This window comes from Lycium ferocissimum, chromosome 8 (genome assembly GCF_029784015.1).
Source record: "Lycium ferocissimum isolate CSIRO_LF1 chromosome 8, AGI_CSIRO_Lferr_CH_V1, whole genome shotgun sequence".
NCBI lineage: Eukaryota > Viridiplantae > Streptophyta > Magnoliopsida > Solanales > Solanaceae > Lycium > Lycium ferocissimum.
Genome location: NC_081349.1, coordinates 28,858,016 through 28,873,700, shown reverse-complemented (window position 1 = coordinate 28,873,700; position 15,685 = coordinate 28,858,016). Strand labels below are relative to the sequence as shown.

General features: G+C 34.6%; 1 protein-coding gene across 1 annotated transcript in view; it reads left to right on the top strand.

The window, feature by feature from the left end:
- The first annotated feature begins 3,599 nt into the window (after window positions 1-3,599).
- The window catches only part of LOC132066231 (uncharacterized), a 19,107-nt gene continuing 7,021 nt past the window's right edge, over window positions 3,600-15,685 (top strand). Inside the window, exons 1-2 of the mRNA XM_059459581.1 lie at window positions 3,600-3,741; window positions 6,686-6,883. Coding sequence (XP_059315564.1) covers window positions 3,600-3,741; window positions 6,686-6,883 — 340 coding nt within the window. The remainder of the gene's footprint in view (window positions 3,742-6,685; window positions 6,884-15,685) is intronic.

The following is a 15,685-nucleotide window of genomic DNA, read 5'->3' as shown; positions in this document are numbered from 1 at the left end:
TCCAATGTATGATGAACAAAATACATTTGATCGAAAACAAAACTGATACTCCCTCTGTCCCAATTTATGTGATACACTTTCTTTTTTAGTCTGTCTCTAAAAAGAATGATATATTTTCTTATTTGACAATAATTTAACTTTAAACTTTACTTTACGCTTAACGAGATAATGTACAATCACACAAATATCTTTGACTTATTTTAGACCACAAGATTCAAAAGTCTTCCTTTATTTCTTAAACTCCGTATTCAACCAAACTATATCACATAAATTGGGACGGAGGGAGTATGTATTTGTTATTCAAATTTTCTATTTTTCTTAGTTTGGACGGGTGTACTTTCACGTGAAATTTGCATTTTAGTAACTTTTCAAACACAAATGAAGTTTTAATGGTTCGTGGTTCATTTAACCAGGTGGCAATAAAGCTTGACAAGTATACTTTATATTTTGAAGCGTTAAAAAATGTAAAATAAATATATTCTATAGGATTGAAGTGTTTAAAGAGAAAGAAGCGATTATTGGAAGAACACAAATTGAGGAACAGAATGCTTGAATTGTATAGTGGGTCCACAGCTTTGACGTGTCCCATCAGTAAAACTGACTAAAAAATAAGGGAAATCACGTAAATGACAAAATTCTGGGCTTAACTCAAGCCCAAGCCCGTCAACCGGTTTTGTTTAACCGGTTAAAATCGGTAACTGGACCGATAAAATCGAAATCGAAACTGTAACCGGTGAAACCGGTTTACCAGTTCCGGTCAACTGTTTAATACATACCGGTTCGATTTTGATTTTTTTTAGGACCGGAACCGGCTAAATCGGTACACTGGTTAGAATTAATTTTTTTTTTTTTAAATGTAGCCGTTGGGACATGGGCTGGACCGTTGGCCAACGGTCCATTTGCAAAAATGGCCGTTGCCAAACGGTTCCAAACCCCCCTTTTGGCCCCCTCCAACCCTCCAAACTTTTTTTTTTAGTACTTTAACTCATCCCCCACCCCTACATAAATCCCTCTCCATTTCCATTTTAATCCACACCAATTCACTTTTCTCTTTCTCTCAACCTCTCAATTATAGTTACTTTACAACGATTAGCCACTTTAAATTTTTCTCAATTAAATATTATAAAGTCTTATTCTAGTTTCAATTATTAATTTTGCAATTATAGTATTATTGGTGGAGTTGGTGATTTTGCAACAATCCGAAGTAGCTTTGGTGGATTTGCAATTCTAGCCGCCTTCACTTTGTTGGATATTAGTCCGGTAATTTGATACCTTCGTTCCAACTCTACCTTTATTTTTCGCTATTTAATTCTAGCAATTTAATTTGTTGCAATTTATTTTCTTGTGATTTATTTGAGTGTGATTTAAATTAATTATATTTAATAATGGCGAAGAGATTTAGACGTGGTGCCGGTTGTAGTGGTATTGTTAGGGGAGGGTTTAATAAGGAAACATTTGTGAACGAAACATCTAATTTAGGTATTGATGTTGGTGGAATTAATCCACTTTTAGATCATGAGACAATGCAACAATATTATACCAACACTTTTAATGAAATTGATGATAATGATGATGATGAAACACAAGCCTCCGAAAATCTCATAGGAGATACAGGTCCTGCACAATCACATACACAAGACAAACCGCCTAGAACTCGTAAGCCAACCGCTAAATTTGGAAATTTATGACTAAGGATAAGGAAAGCCAAACAGCTAAATGTAACATATGTGGACAAGTATTTGCTTTTAGGCAAGGAACTAGTAAAGATGGTGGAACGAGTACACTAAATAATCATATGAGAAATAAACATATGGATGTTTGGGGAGAGCAAACGGGTTCAAATGTGGGGGGTATTCAAATGACGATAGATCCACGAGCTGGTAAAAATTTTAAGCATGACAAGAAAAAAGAGCGTGTGGAAATTGCTAAAATGGTAGCTTATGATTGTTTACCATTTTCCTTTCCTTCGGTTTGGGGTTTGTTACCTACATTCAACGTTGTTATAATCCGTTATTTGAGGTATTCCTAGAAGTACTTGTAGAGCGGATGTTATAGATTTTATTTGCGTCATGTATTTATTCTTTAAATTGTAATGTTTCTCTTACCGCCGATTTGGGTCTTAATTTTAACAAGTTAAATTTTTTTGCTATTACATGTCATTGGGTTGATGATAAATGAGTTATGCAAAAAAAAATTATAGCTTTCTTTTATGATGAAGGGAAAGGCCATCACGATGAAATTTTTTTAGCGGATTCAATGTCTACTATTATGAGTTTTTTTTAACATTTATAGAAAAACACTTTGTATTGCTTTAGATAACTCTTCTAATAATACAAAGGCGGTTGGTCTTTTCAAAAGGGAATTAAACCCTCCGCTAAAAAATATTTTTTATGTGAGATGTAGTTGTCACATTTTAAACTTAATTGTTAAATATGGTTTTGAGTGTTTTGAAGATTCTATTCAAAAAGTTAGAAATGCATTTGCGTTTCTTTTTTGTAATGCTGATAGGGCAAAACTGAGAGATTTTAAGAATTCTTGTGTGAAAAATAGCCTTAGACCTAGGAAAATTCAAGTAGAAATTGAGATTAGGTGGAACTACACTTACATTATGCTACAACAAGCATATGAATATAGGATTCCCATACAACAAGTTCATAACAAATATAATATTAATAATGATGATTGGTTAAATATTACGGATTGGAAGATGTTAAGGAATGTGTTGAACTCTTACAAAATTTTTATAATGCAACTCTTACTTTTTCTAGACAATTCTATTCAATGGTAACCGAAATTTTAGCCTACTTAGCGGAAATAGCTAGAGTTTTACAAGAGTATAAATATAAATCCGGTTATCAAGCGGCTATTTTTAATATGACAATAAAATTTAAGAAGTATATTTTTCCCATCCCAACTTTATTTATATTGGGTTCTCTTTTAAATCCTTGTTTAAAAATGTCTTATACTAGAGCATTGGTTAATCAAATTTATACATTTTTAAAAATTGAGGAGGGAGTTGAACCATCTTTACCTGAAGCCGAGCTTGCTATTGATGCCGAGTTTAGAAAAGTTTTTAATCATTATTCTAATTTGGAAGAAAAGGCTACACCCGTTGCTCCACGCCCTACTACTTCTCAAAGTAGCAAGAAGGGCTTGTCGGGTTTGTCGTATTTAAAAGTTTTACATTCACATCCAACTCCTTCTTGTAATGCAAACTTTGATGAATATCACCTTTATTTGATGCAGTCAAATATGGATATAAAGGAACTAGATGATTTGGACGTCTTAGCATGGTGGAGGAAATACAAGGCAAGTCATCCGATACTTTCAAGAATGGCTCGAGATATCCTTACGGTTCAAATATCAACCGTGGCTTCGGAGAGTGCATTTAGCCAAGGAAGACAACAAATTGGAGACCATACACTCATTATCCAAATTTAGCTTGCAAGTACTAGTGTGCATTAGCGATTGGATTAGATCGGAGCGACGCAACCAAAACATAGAAGCGGTGGAAGGCGACGAGGAAGAGATTGAAAATTTAATAGCAAGTGGAGCGGACCATGGAAGATTTTGAAGATATCTCCATGACCGAATATGATATGGGTGCTGTGGTTGGTGTTGTTGCTGTGGTGAGAAGAATGGCTGTGGTTTTGTTGTTGTGGTTCGCAGGAGAAGTAAGCTCCGACGACTTCTCCGGCAATGGCTGCAGAACAGTGGGGGAGAGGGAGATGGGGGAGTTGGGTTGGAAGTGAATAGTGTGATGGGTATTCTACTTTGTGTGTGTATATATATATGTATATATATATAGTTACTAAATGTCATTAATAGACAAATATTTGCTATGAAAAGTAATTAAGTTAAACTATAGCTACTAAATGTCAATACCCACTATATGTTTGTTATGTTATGTAGTTATTCCAAAAAATAATGGTTAAAAAATACTACTAGATGATGAAAGCCCGTGCTAGCACGGGCCCAATATAAAAAATAGTACCACATTTTATTTTTAGTCTGTCTAAAAAATAATGATATATTTTTATGTTTAGAAATCATTTAACTTGAAACTTCCCGTTTTACTTTTAATGAAATGATTTAAATCCACACAAATATCTATAACTTATTTTAGACCACAAGTTTCAAATATCTTTGCTTTCTTTTTTAAACTTCGTGTCTAGTCAAACTATGTCACATAAATTAGGACAGAGAGAGTACCTTTTAGTAATATAATTATGAAATTTTCATTATAAAAAGTATTATAATTCAATTAACTGAAAATATCAATAAATTATTTTATTTAGTCCGCTTCTCCCATATATGACTTTTCTGGTTTGGTTCTCCAATTGAAAGATTTGAAATACACAAGATTTGAAACACACCTTCTCCTACCGAGTTTCATGCCATCATATCTTTCTACTCAACAATACCGAAAAGCTCTTTCATGTGTCAGCATCTGCTATAGTCTTAAATTTTTAAGTATAGACCAACGTCATCATTTTAAGAAAATATGTGTAGACGTTTCTTGACCGTTTATATTTCGCCTTCTTGATGTTATTCCTCATTATTTGTGCAGTACGTATGTGTCTAAACTTATACCCAAAGGTATAAGTTTTAAATCTTTTGATTTTATGACTTCTTTAGCGGTTTATGTGTTCAACTTAAATAGTTATTTTTTTTCCTGAATTTCTCTTATTTAAATTTTCTCTAAGCGTATCTTTACCATTTTCTGAACTTATTGTCACTATTTAAATGTCCTAATTTTTTTTTTTGTTGCAATTTTCTCCTACTTCTTCACGTGGACCTCACCTTAATTTTTTTTTTTGGTCAATTGTCTTCTATATCTTCACGTGGGCCCCAACTTTTTTTTTTGGCAATTGTCTCCTAATTCTTCAGGTGGACCCTACCTTAATTTTCTCCCACTTCTTCACGTGGACCCCACCTTATTTTTTTTGTGCAATTGTCTTCTACATCTTCACGGGTGCCCCACCTTTTTTTTTTTTTTTTTTTTTTTCTAATTGTCTCTAATTGATCCCATGGATCCAATTTTTTTTTTTATCTCTACTACTATAAAAGAATGGGCTCCACCTAATTCATTTTTTTTTTAATTTCTACTATCATAGAAGAGCGGGCCCCACCTTAATTTTTTTATTTTATAATTTACTATTATAGAAGACCGTTTATATTTTGTCTTCTTGATGCTATTCTTAATTATTTGTGTGAGACGTAAATGTTTTGGTTTTATGATTTCTTTAGCTGTTTTTGTGTTCAATTTAAATCGTTATTTTTTTTTTTTGAATTTCTCTTCTTTAAATTTTCTCTAAGCGTACCTTTACCATTTTCTGAACTTATTATCATTATTTAAATATCCTTTTTTTTTGTTGCAATTGTCTCGTACTTCTTCACGTGGAGCCCATCTTATTTTTTTTTTTTTGCAATTGTCTCCTAATTCTTCACGTGAACCCCACTTTAATTTTTTTTTTTAATTTTTACTATTATAAAAGAATAGATCCTTAATTTATTTATTTTTATTAAATTATAAGTGAGTCTCTAGGGTGGACGACGATCCTATATAGAAACTCATGTTTCTATATAGTAGAAATGTGGCAGAGGATCCTTTTTTCATAAATTTACAAAGCACTCAAAGTTGCCCATATTGACTGAAAAGTATATGGACAAATAATGAAACAATCCAAAAAGCAAGGGCAACTATAGCTGTAAAGGGGACCCAAGATTCTAGTACTCAGGGTTTATAGTCAATTCAAGCTAAAAGTGCAATTTTCGGTTGATGTTGTACAACACGACAAAGCACAAATTTTCTGAAAGAGAAAAGGCATAAATTGATCCCTAAACTTGCACGCAAAACTGACTTTAGCATTTAAACTTTATGAGCGTTTTAAATATCCCTTATACAACTTTTATCATAATTAAATACCACCTTAAGGGCTGATGTGGCAAAAATAAAGAAAAATAGGCGAGTGAATGAAAAAATTATTGAAGAAAAAAATTATGCGGGGCCCACTTTATATGTATTGGATGTCTCACCGTGACAAATCTAATTCACAAAAAGAAAGTATACTTAAATAACAATTACAAAAAACCACAAACTTCGTTAAGAAAGAACCAATAGGTTTGTTAACTTCTTAAAAGGCTTCACGCTAAGCAGCTGAAGGATGCCTGAATTCTTACGGTCTAGCTTTTACACCTTTTTCAGAGTGAAAATTCTTTCCTCAAAGTTGCATAGATTTACGAAAATACATGAGAACAGGTGAAGCAATAAATGGATAAAGCAGTGGCAAATTTAATTAGCAAATTTAATTAAAGTCGGACCTCTATATAACGGCATCCGCGTATAGCAGTATTTTTCTATAACAATTCAGATTTTTCGAAACCGATTTTTTATATTATATTTTACTTCTCTATAATAGCATTTTATCTATAATAGCAACAACTAACTTTATAACAGTACGCTCTTTGTAAGATCAACCCCCATATAACAGCTATCTGCTTTTTTGGTAATGTAATTATTAACCATCTTTATAAAAAAATTGAATATCTATGATTAGCAATAATAAAGAGTATAGACTTTGACCAAGTATTGAATTTGATACATTAATATAGTATATTTATGACAAAATATTACATACGAATAAATATGTGGAGTTTGATGCAACACTTCCTATCATTGAAGCTTTCACTGATGAAGAGATTATTGCTCATGTCATTGGAGTGGAAGAACAAGAGAATATGAAAGTCGAAGGCGACAATGAAAGTGTTGATGTAGAACCTCAATCTATTGTTACTTGGACAGGGTTAGAAGATTCAACAATTTACCTCTTAGATTCCGCAATTGGATGTCCGTTTGCTGAAAGTTTAAATGCAAATCTTCGTAAATTCAAGCGTTATATTAAAATTAGTAAAGCATTCATATCCTTGAGGTTAAAATTTAAATAATTTGTTATTTTTTTACACCATTAAAAAAATAGATTTGATGCATCTTTTTTTTCCTATAATAGCTAAATATTATTTAAATGGCAAATGCTGTTATAGGTGTATAACAATAATTTTTTATAACAGCTAAAAAAATTTGAACCTAACGATGCTGTTATAGAGAGGTTTGATTGTATAATGCATTGATCAGCAGTGCCACTGACATCAAATGACGATTTTAAACAAGTAAAAGCCCTCAAACTTGGTAATATTTACTAAAGAGCCCGAACCCAAATAATGAAATAACATCAAGAACCATGGGCAAAAAGCTGCCAGGAAAAAGGTTCTAAAAGTACTGAAGAGGGACGCAGCTTGGAAAACAGATGGGTTTCGTGTTAACTCTTGTAACGGTAGAACTTTCACTCCTGCTATGTACATCACAGATAAGCACAATTTTCATGAAATTTCACAATTACCCTCTGGTCGGCAAGCGTGTTGACCCAGAGGTGTGTGCTCATGCCCACTTACGTAATAGTAGATAGTAGATGTAGTAGAAATTATTTGTAGAAATTGCAGTGAAACCAATACTTTTTCATCGTCATTTTGGTTTAGGGGCACACGGAGATGGCAATTATGTTTTTTTTTTAAAGATATTCGAGACTATGGATTCTGTTACTTTATCCTTAATACTTCCATAGTCCAACTCATGTCACATCATTTTTTTTAGGTCGTCTCAAAATGAATATTTTTTTTTTTTTATTTGATAACTGTTTAATAATATCATTTCTATTTTATCCTTGTTGGAGCTCCCTTTTAATTTATAAGTTGTACTTATAATTAAGAAAAGTCAACAAAAGTATGCTTACTACTAGAAATAAAAAGTTTTCCATCCGATATTTAGTGGAAATTTTTTACTATAAAATATAATTTTTCCATCTCATTCTCACTGAACCAGCTCGGAAATCACTGAGAAAACGCATGGTGGAAAACAGACCCCATTAAAACACTGGAAAACTTACTAATTTTTTCATGTGTTCACACTACTATTTAGGTTTTTCCTACCGACATTCAGTGGCAATAGTCGCTGAACATTTTTCAGTAGGAAAATAGTGATTTTCTAGTACTGGCTCTAAAGTAAGATCTATTTGGTAAACATAACAAAGTATTCTCTTATTTCTTAAACTTTACTCAATCAAAGGGTGCCATAAATTGAGATAGAGGGAGTATATTGCACGTATTTGGTTCTTGATATGTAGTAATTATGTATCCTTATATACCTACTGCCTTCGTCCCATATTACTTGTCCACTTTTCTCTTTACACGACTCTTAAGAGATCATAAACAAAAATGCATTTTTATCACATTCTCTCTAATAAATAACATTTTAATCAATATTAATTGCTTTCAATAGCAATTAATGTTAAGAACAAAATAGGAAAAAATTAATTAATTCTATTTTAAATTTTGTAAATTGACAAATATTTTGGGACAAATATTTTTAATAATATGGAAAACTAACATAAGACGGAGGTAGTACTGTTAAATCATTTTTTTTTTGTGCGGAATGCCCTTCAAAAGCACTGGTCTTTAATTTCTGCCCCTCAAATTGGTGGTCTTTAATTTTGCCCTTCGCTTAAACATGTAGCCGAAAATACCTTGAGGTTCTAGGTTTGAACCCCACTCAATCAAAAATAAAATAATTTCGCAAGGCATGACTTTGGGAAAAGTTTGCCTTATGTGGCATAGGTTGCCTTAAGGCATAACTAAAAGTATGTCGGTACCGGTAGAGCTTGCCTTAAGCCATAGCTAAAAGTCGCCCCTTCTAAGTCAATCTATGCCGGATCCGGCATAACTTAAGTTAGCCTAAGACAACCTATACCGGATCCGGCATATTTTGCCTTAAGGCATAAACTTTATGTCAGATCCGGCATAAAGTTTAGTTATGCCTTAAGGCGCTTATGCCGGATCCAGCATAACTTTCCCCTAGCCTTGCTTTGCGTAACTATTTTTTATTTTTATGCCGGAGCCGGATTCGAACCCAGAACCGCAGATTTTCTACGCGACGCTAAAAATTAAAGATCAAGAATTTGAGGGGCAAAAATTAAAGACCACCCCGAATTCGGGCCATCGGATTGGATATGAATTTTTTTCGATTTTGAATTTTCGGTATTCGGATTGAAGAAATTAGAATCCAAATCAAATTCAAATAAGTTCGGATTGGATTGGATTTTTTAAGTTCGGTTTGGGATTAATCGGTTTGAATATTTCGGATTTTCGAATTTGACTCTTGAGCTTTAAGGGAAGCTTATTTGGAACGAAATTCATATATGACTGTGTGAGTTCCACAGAGGAAAATCTAAATGTTAATTTCTCTGTAATAGTAAGAACAAGGGAAAGAAAACAAATTTTCTTGAATAACTTGGCTAGTTCGATCACCTTACTCCTGTTGCATAAAACATTCTAGGCAGTGCAAGGTATTACAAGATTGTTATCCAAATTGGACTTAATATTTTAATGGGTAGGCCTTAGGTACTACTCTATTGGACCTTTAGAATTAAAACTTATTAGTATTGGCCACATATGATATAGGTAGGGCAACATATAAGATAGAAAAATTTCGAATTTTCGGATAGTACTAAATCCATATCCAATCCGAAATTCATATATTTTAAAAATAAAATCCAAAGTCCAATCCATAATTCAAACTAAATATTTAGAAAGTTCAGATTTTGATTTGAATTTCGGATTGGCCCAAATTGTGCCCACCCTAAGTATCCACTTCTCATTTAAAAACTAGGGTAAATTATGTATATATACATATTAAGCAGAAATATTTACGCTTGTGTGACGATAGTTTTCTATTTACAAAACATAACGTTACAAACCCTATAACAAACATACCTTTGTTTATTTATTTTTATTTTTTTTAAATTTTTTAAAAAAATATTTTTTATTATTTTTTAAAAATATTTTTTTAATTTTTATTTTTTTGGCTCAAAAATTTATGTATGAAAGTTGTATGAAATGTGTATATCTCACTCAAGGCTTAAAAAGTTCGCTCAAAATTTAGTGCATGAAAACGGTATGAAAACTGCATGAAATGTGTATATCTCGTTCAAGGCTTAAAAAATCACTCAAAATTATTTGTATGAAAACGGTATGAAATTTATATCTCGCTCAAGGCTTAGAATCTCGCTAACATTTTTGTGTATAAAGTTCATGTTAGATTTCTCTAAAATTAATACAACTGCACAACTTTAATACAACATTCAAGACTTAAAATAATCGCTTAAATTTTTTATGAAATATGTATATCTTTGTCACGACCCAACTAGGGCCGCGACGGGTACCCGATACTTGTACCGAGCACCTCTTACCTCGTGTCGTATTCTTATCACTAAGTGGGCCGTATGAACATCACCATATTTTTTTTTCATGCTTAGCATTAACATTAACATTAATAACACGATTATAAACATAGACTAATAAGATTTGCGATCAAACTATACAAACGACGGAGACAACCCGGGAGTACAAAATATCTACGTACATATACGCCTACGAGCCTCTAAACATAGTACACATATACATAGGGAGGGCCGAGTACCGCCGTGCCCGAATATATACACACAAAAGTAGTACCCGAGGCTCCAGCCTCCGAAACAACCCGGAGCGCCGCCAAAAATGCCGAGGGAACTCCTCGGGATCAACCGGCTTACCCGCCGGCCTCGCGCGGCATGAAACGCAACGTCCACGAAGGGACGTCGGTACGAATAGTGTCCGAGTATGTAAGATATGGAAGATAACATAAACAGAGCATAGATTATGAATGACAATATCATGGGGTCATGAATATTGCGACAGGAAGTAAACTCGTGCATAAGAACACCTCTTTCGGCTCGGATACCATGCATGCTTGTTTTTCCTTTTTAGAAAAAAGAACATTTCTTTTCATAGACACGGGAATTAGAATTTATGTCATATCATGTTATATCATAGATATCATAAGTGTATCATAAGTATCATAGCATATCATAGTATATCATAGTATCATAGCACCGAACGTCGGCCGCCCACATTGCGCCGAAATACTCCGGCTCGCCCATAGATCCCGCGTCCGGGCATCCCCGCGTCCGGGATGATAAGCCACCGACCGGTGGCAATGAAACACGGTTCCCTTCCCATTTCCTATGTATCCCTTCCCCCACCCCATGTACATATACATATTTATATATATATATATATATATATATATATATATATATAAAGCGTGCAGGGGAGCCCAAGAAAAGTCATGCATCCACCGGAGTGACGTAAGGTCGGTAACCTCCGATCATATTATGGAATGACCATGGGCGCTTTGTCCCACCTTGAAGGAACTAGTAGTAAGGCGAGATTATCAATGGAAAGTAACATCATGAGAAAACATGGAACAAGATCATAAGGCATTGTTTCATATACTTGGAATCTTTAAAAATAGTCATTATTCACGAATAGAGTTGAGAATTCAAGAAATAGCTTAACGTTCTCATATCGACACTGAAACCATGAACTTGGAACCTTTAATCATAGAATCATCATGGTCATATTCATCATGTAAACATTTTCTTCCTTGACATCATCCATGTCATTTGTAGAACATGTTCATCGTCATCGTTGTAAAACTTACTTTGCCATAAACCTTTGTTCTGGGAAAATACGGGCATTTTGGAAAACATTTACTAGCTATCGGAGGAGAAGAATCATGCTTTGAAATCAATGGATTTGTTAAAACAACTATTATTTAGTAGTCGGAATAATACCCAAAAGCTTTCCTTAACCATAGGATGAAAATAAGCCAAATGGGACAACAAGGAAAATCCGGGAACGATGGGCCCACCTCGGGGCAAATGAGGCGGCGTACCAAATTTACGTACATTACAATTCATGACGTCATGCGGTGAGGGTCTTAAGGTAATCGGGTCCTATTCGCGCAAGTTCTAGATGTTTAGGAAGTTTTTCCAACATTTCGCACCATTTCTAATTCAATTCTACTAAAAGAAACGGGGGAAACTTTAGGTGCGGATTCAAGGAATAGAAATGTCCCCGAGGCCCGTGTCCAAGCCTATTACATCTAAGACATGCCAAGAAAGAAAGGTGAAACCTTACATACCTTTTTCGCTTCTTATGCTACTCCAAATTCAGGTTGCAAATCCGCCAAAATCTACAATTTGGTCATATTTACCAAACATTGATTAGTACATTTAGAATTGAATTCTTAAAATGACACTTGGCTACCGAAACTTCGGCAGCACTTCCCCCGTAAATACATCATTCCCAAAAATCATCTTAGCCAATTCTCATCAACAATAATCCGGGAATTCAACCCGGCCAAACTATCAATCATAATATCACAACCATACTAACAACTTCCAATTTCAATCCAAGATATGTTATAACAACTCAATCAATTTACTACTTCTTTCAAAACCTTCCAACTCCAATAAAAACAATAGCAACCTTATAATATATGTTTCAACATCACCACACTAATATCATTGTCTTCCATACAAGTAAGAACATAATATTGCATTTACATAAACTTCAACCACAAGTCTCCAACCTCGACCATTTCCAAGATTATTAAACTTTTGGCCGGGGCAATATAGAATCCACAACACAACAACAACCAAAACATGAAATAAAATTGACTCATTTTCTTCCACACCACACCACCACTACACGGCCAACATCAAGCATACACAACTACATCCTCTCCAAAATCATTCAATTTCCATTATTAACATAACATTCACAACAATAACAACCAACCACTAAATAAAATAATTAGCATATGATTTCCACACACACACATACATGCACTACCACACCCCTATATTCATATTCTCCATGAATTCCATCCATTTTTTGTACACTACAACATACCAATACACAACATGGAATTAACTCAATCTTCCACGCAACACAACATACAACACACACACTCACGCTTGGCCATGCAAGACACGCCACACACACACCTCCATAGCACATGAATTTCATCCATCTTTATACTCCACAACACACTTAAGCATTCATAATATACAAGAAAAAGTTCAAATCTTACCTCTTTACTTTGAATCTTCACTTGGCTACAATTGCAAACTTGTCAAGATTTGTGCTTCCCTTGCTCCAAAGAACTCTTCACTATGTTAAGAACCCATCAAGGAATTGTTTGGCTAGAGAAACAAGTTGAAACTCTTCTTTTCTTTTCTTTTTTTTTTCGGTTTTTTTTTCAAAGGGCAATGGCCTTCGGGAGAGGTTTCTCCTTCTTTCTTGCTCTTTAATTTCTCTTGAAATGTCTAGAAGATTATGGGATTATTTAGAAGACTTAGTCTTCTTTTAATCCCATGGATTTTAATCCAACATGGGCTTGGCCCATCAAGTAAGGTGGACGGCCAACATGGCCCAAACCTTAGCCCACTTCTCTTTTTTTGTCATACGATTCATGAAAAATTATTTTTCCCAATTCCAAATTTACCCTTCGTCTTCCTCCATAATTCCACGAGGCATATTGCGAATTTTCCTTTATGCCCTTGACCTTTCTTACTAATTCCGCTTCTAAATGCTTCATAAGCCATTCATACGCTTAGCAAAATAAAAGTATGGCCTAGCTTGTTGTCTTCCCGCTATTGTCTTGAATTATCCGATCGCACAAAATGCGGGATATAACAATCTTGCTCAAGGCTTAAAAAATTTGCACAAATTTTGTGTATGAAAAAAGTATGAATTATGTATATCTCGATCAAGGCTTAAACATTATGCTCAAAATTTTATGTATGAGAATGATATGAAATGTGTTTATCTCGCTCAAGACTTAGAATTGCACAAATTTAGTGTACGAAAAAAGTATGAATTCTATATATCTCTGTCACGCCCCGAACCATGGCCTGGGCGAAACACGGCACTCGGTGCCATACTACATGTGACCGAGCGAACCACATGGCTTGCTGAATCATCATGAGGCATACATGAGCGGAAATATAGCATGAACGTGATGAGCTTTTATAAAACATGAGATGTCATATTAATTTAATGAAATACTTGTTTAAATCACAAATGCAGAAATAACATAAGTTGAGCCAAAGATGACTAAACACCTTGCATGTCTAACATAACTAAGCTGACTAGTCTATGAAACCTCTAATCGTGAATCCGACCGGAAAACATACTTGCGTCGGGACAAGGCCCCAAAGCATACCTTTAGATGCGTACTAATTAAAGAATGACAATGTCTAAACCCCGAATGAGATGGGGCTCACCAATGGCTCGGTACGTGCGGATCCAAGCCGAGCAAAGGCGTCGTCACAATCCGTACCTGCGTCGCGAAATGCGAGGCCCCGGCAATAAAGGACGTCGGCACATTGAATGTATACCGGTATATAAAGCAACTGAAAGAAATAACATGGGACATGGAATAACATGATAAGAACTGAAACTGAAAACCTGGACATGAACATGAGCATGAGCATGAATACATATATACATATATATATATAGCATACGTAAAACGTGATAAGTAGGGAGAGCATTTCATAAATCGACCATGTGATATCACCACGTGGGTACGTGGAGTCTGGTCCTCGCCGCGACCAGCAGAGCCCTCATACCTTGCCAGGGTATAAGATGGTATCGTGCCTGATGGATCCATTCAGTGTAAAATTAAGGTATCGTCCCAATCGGGCGAGCGATCCTTGTCCTACGGTAGCTACGTAGTTTCAGGCTATCTGAGCCTTCTCGGTAATTCATGCAACTCCCAAAAACATGAACATAATATAGCTGGATAAGAAGCCCATGATTTTCGTGAATTAACTTGTACTTATCTTGTAATCATGATTTCACGAAATAACTTGTAAACATGATTTCATGAAATAACTTGTAAACATGGTTTCATGAAATAACTTGTATTTAACGTACGTATCTTGAGTCATGGTATGAACATAGTTATAAAATACAATTACATGAAAACTTGTAGACATGTAGGATATTAAAACATGAAATAAGCATTTTTATTTAAAAACATACATATGAAGAACCCATGGAATACAAGATATGGGTTTTCATGGATTACGGACGGATTCTCAATAATCATAAAGAAATATTAAGAATTCAATGATGGAATTATAACAATTCATACATAATATAATAATGGGCATGGACCTAGGGTTATCATGAGCATAGTATAGAAACCCTAGTTTTAGTAGAGAATCATAATTCATGGATTATGAGGCGTGGGAAAGAAACAATGATGTTCCCACACGTAGATAGTAACTCTACATACCTTAGTCGCTCCAAAACTTGAATTAAAGACTTGAGCTTTGAAGAAGATTTTCAAAATCTTGAATTCTTGAACCTTGAGATGGTTTTCTTGAAAACCCTAGTTTTGGGAATGGTGATTTCTTGTTTAGATTACAAGGATGTGTATTAGAAAGGGATTAGGGACTTGAATTCAACCTAGAATCATGATAAAAACTTATCTTGGAATATCTTGAGGTTTGGGACTTGTTCTCGATGAGTTTGGAGAGAATTTTCGTGAATGGGGAGGCTGGGGGAAATAAACCCCGTGTCCTAAATATAGCTTAAAACGCGTAAACCCGGCTTTTGACCCGAAACTGACCCTGTTATGCGATGGTCGCGCGACGCACATGCAGCGCACGACCATACTCGGATAATTATTCGAGTAGGGGGTTTTTGTCGTTAGCGTGCGGCGCGGGTACATCGC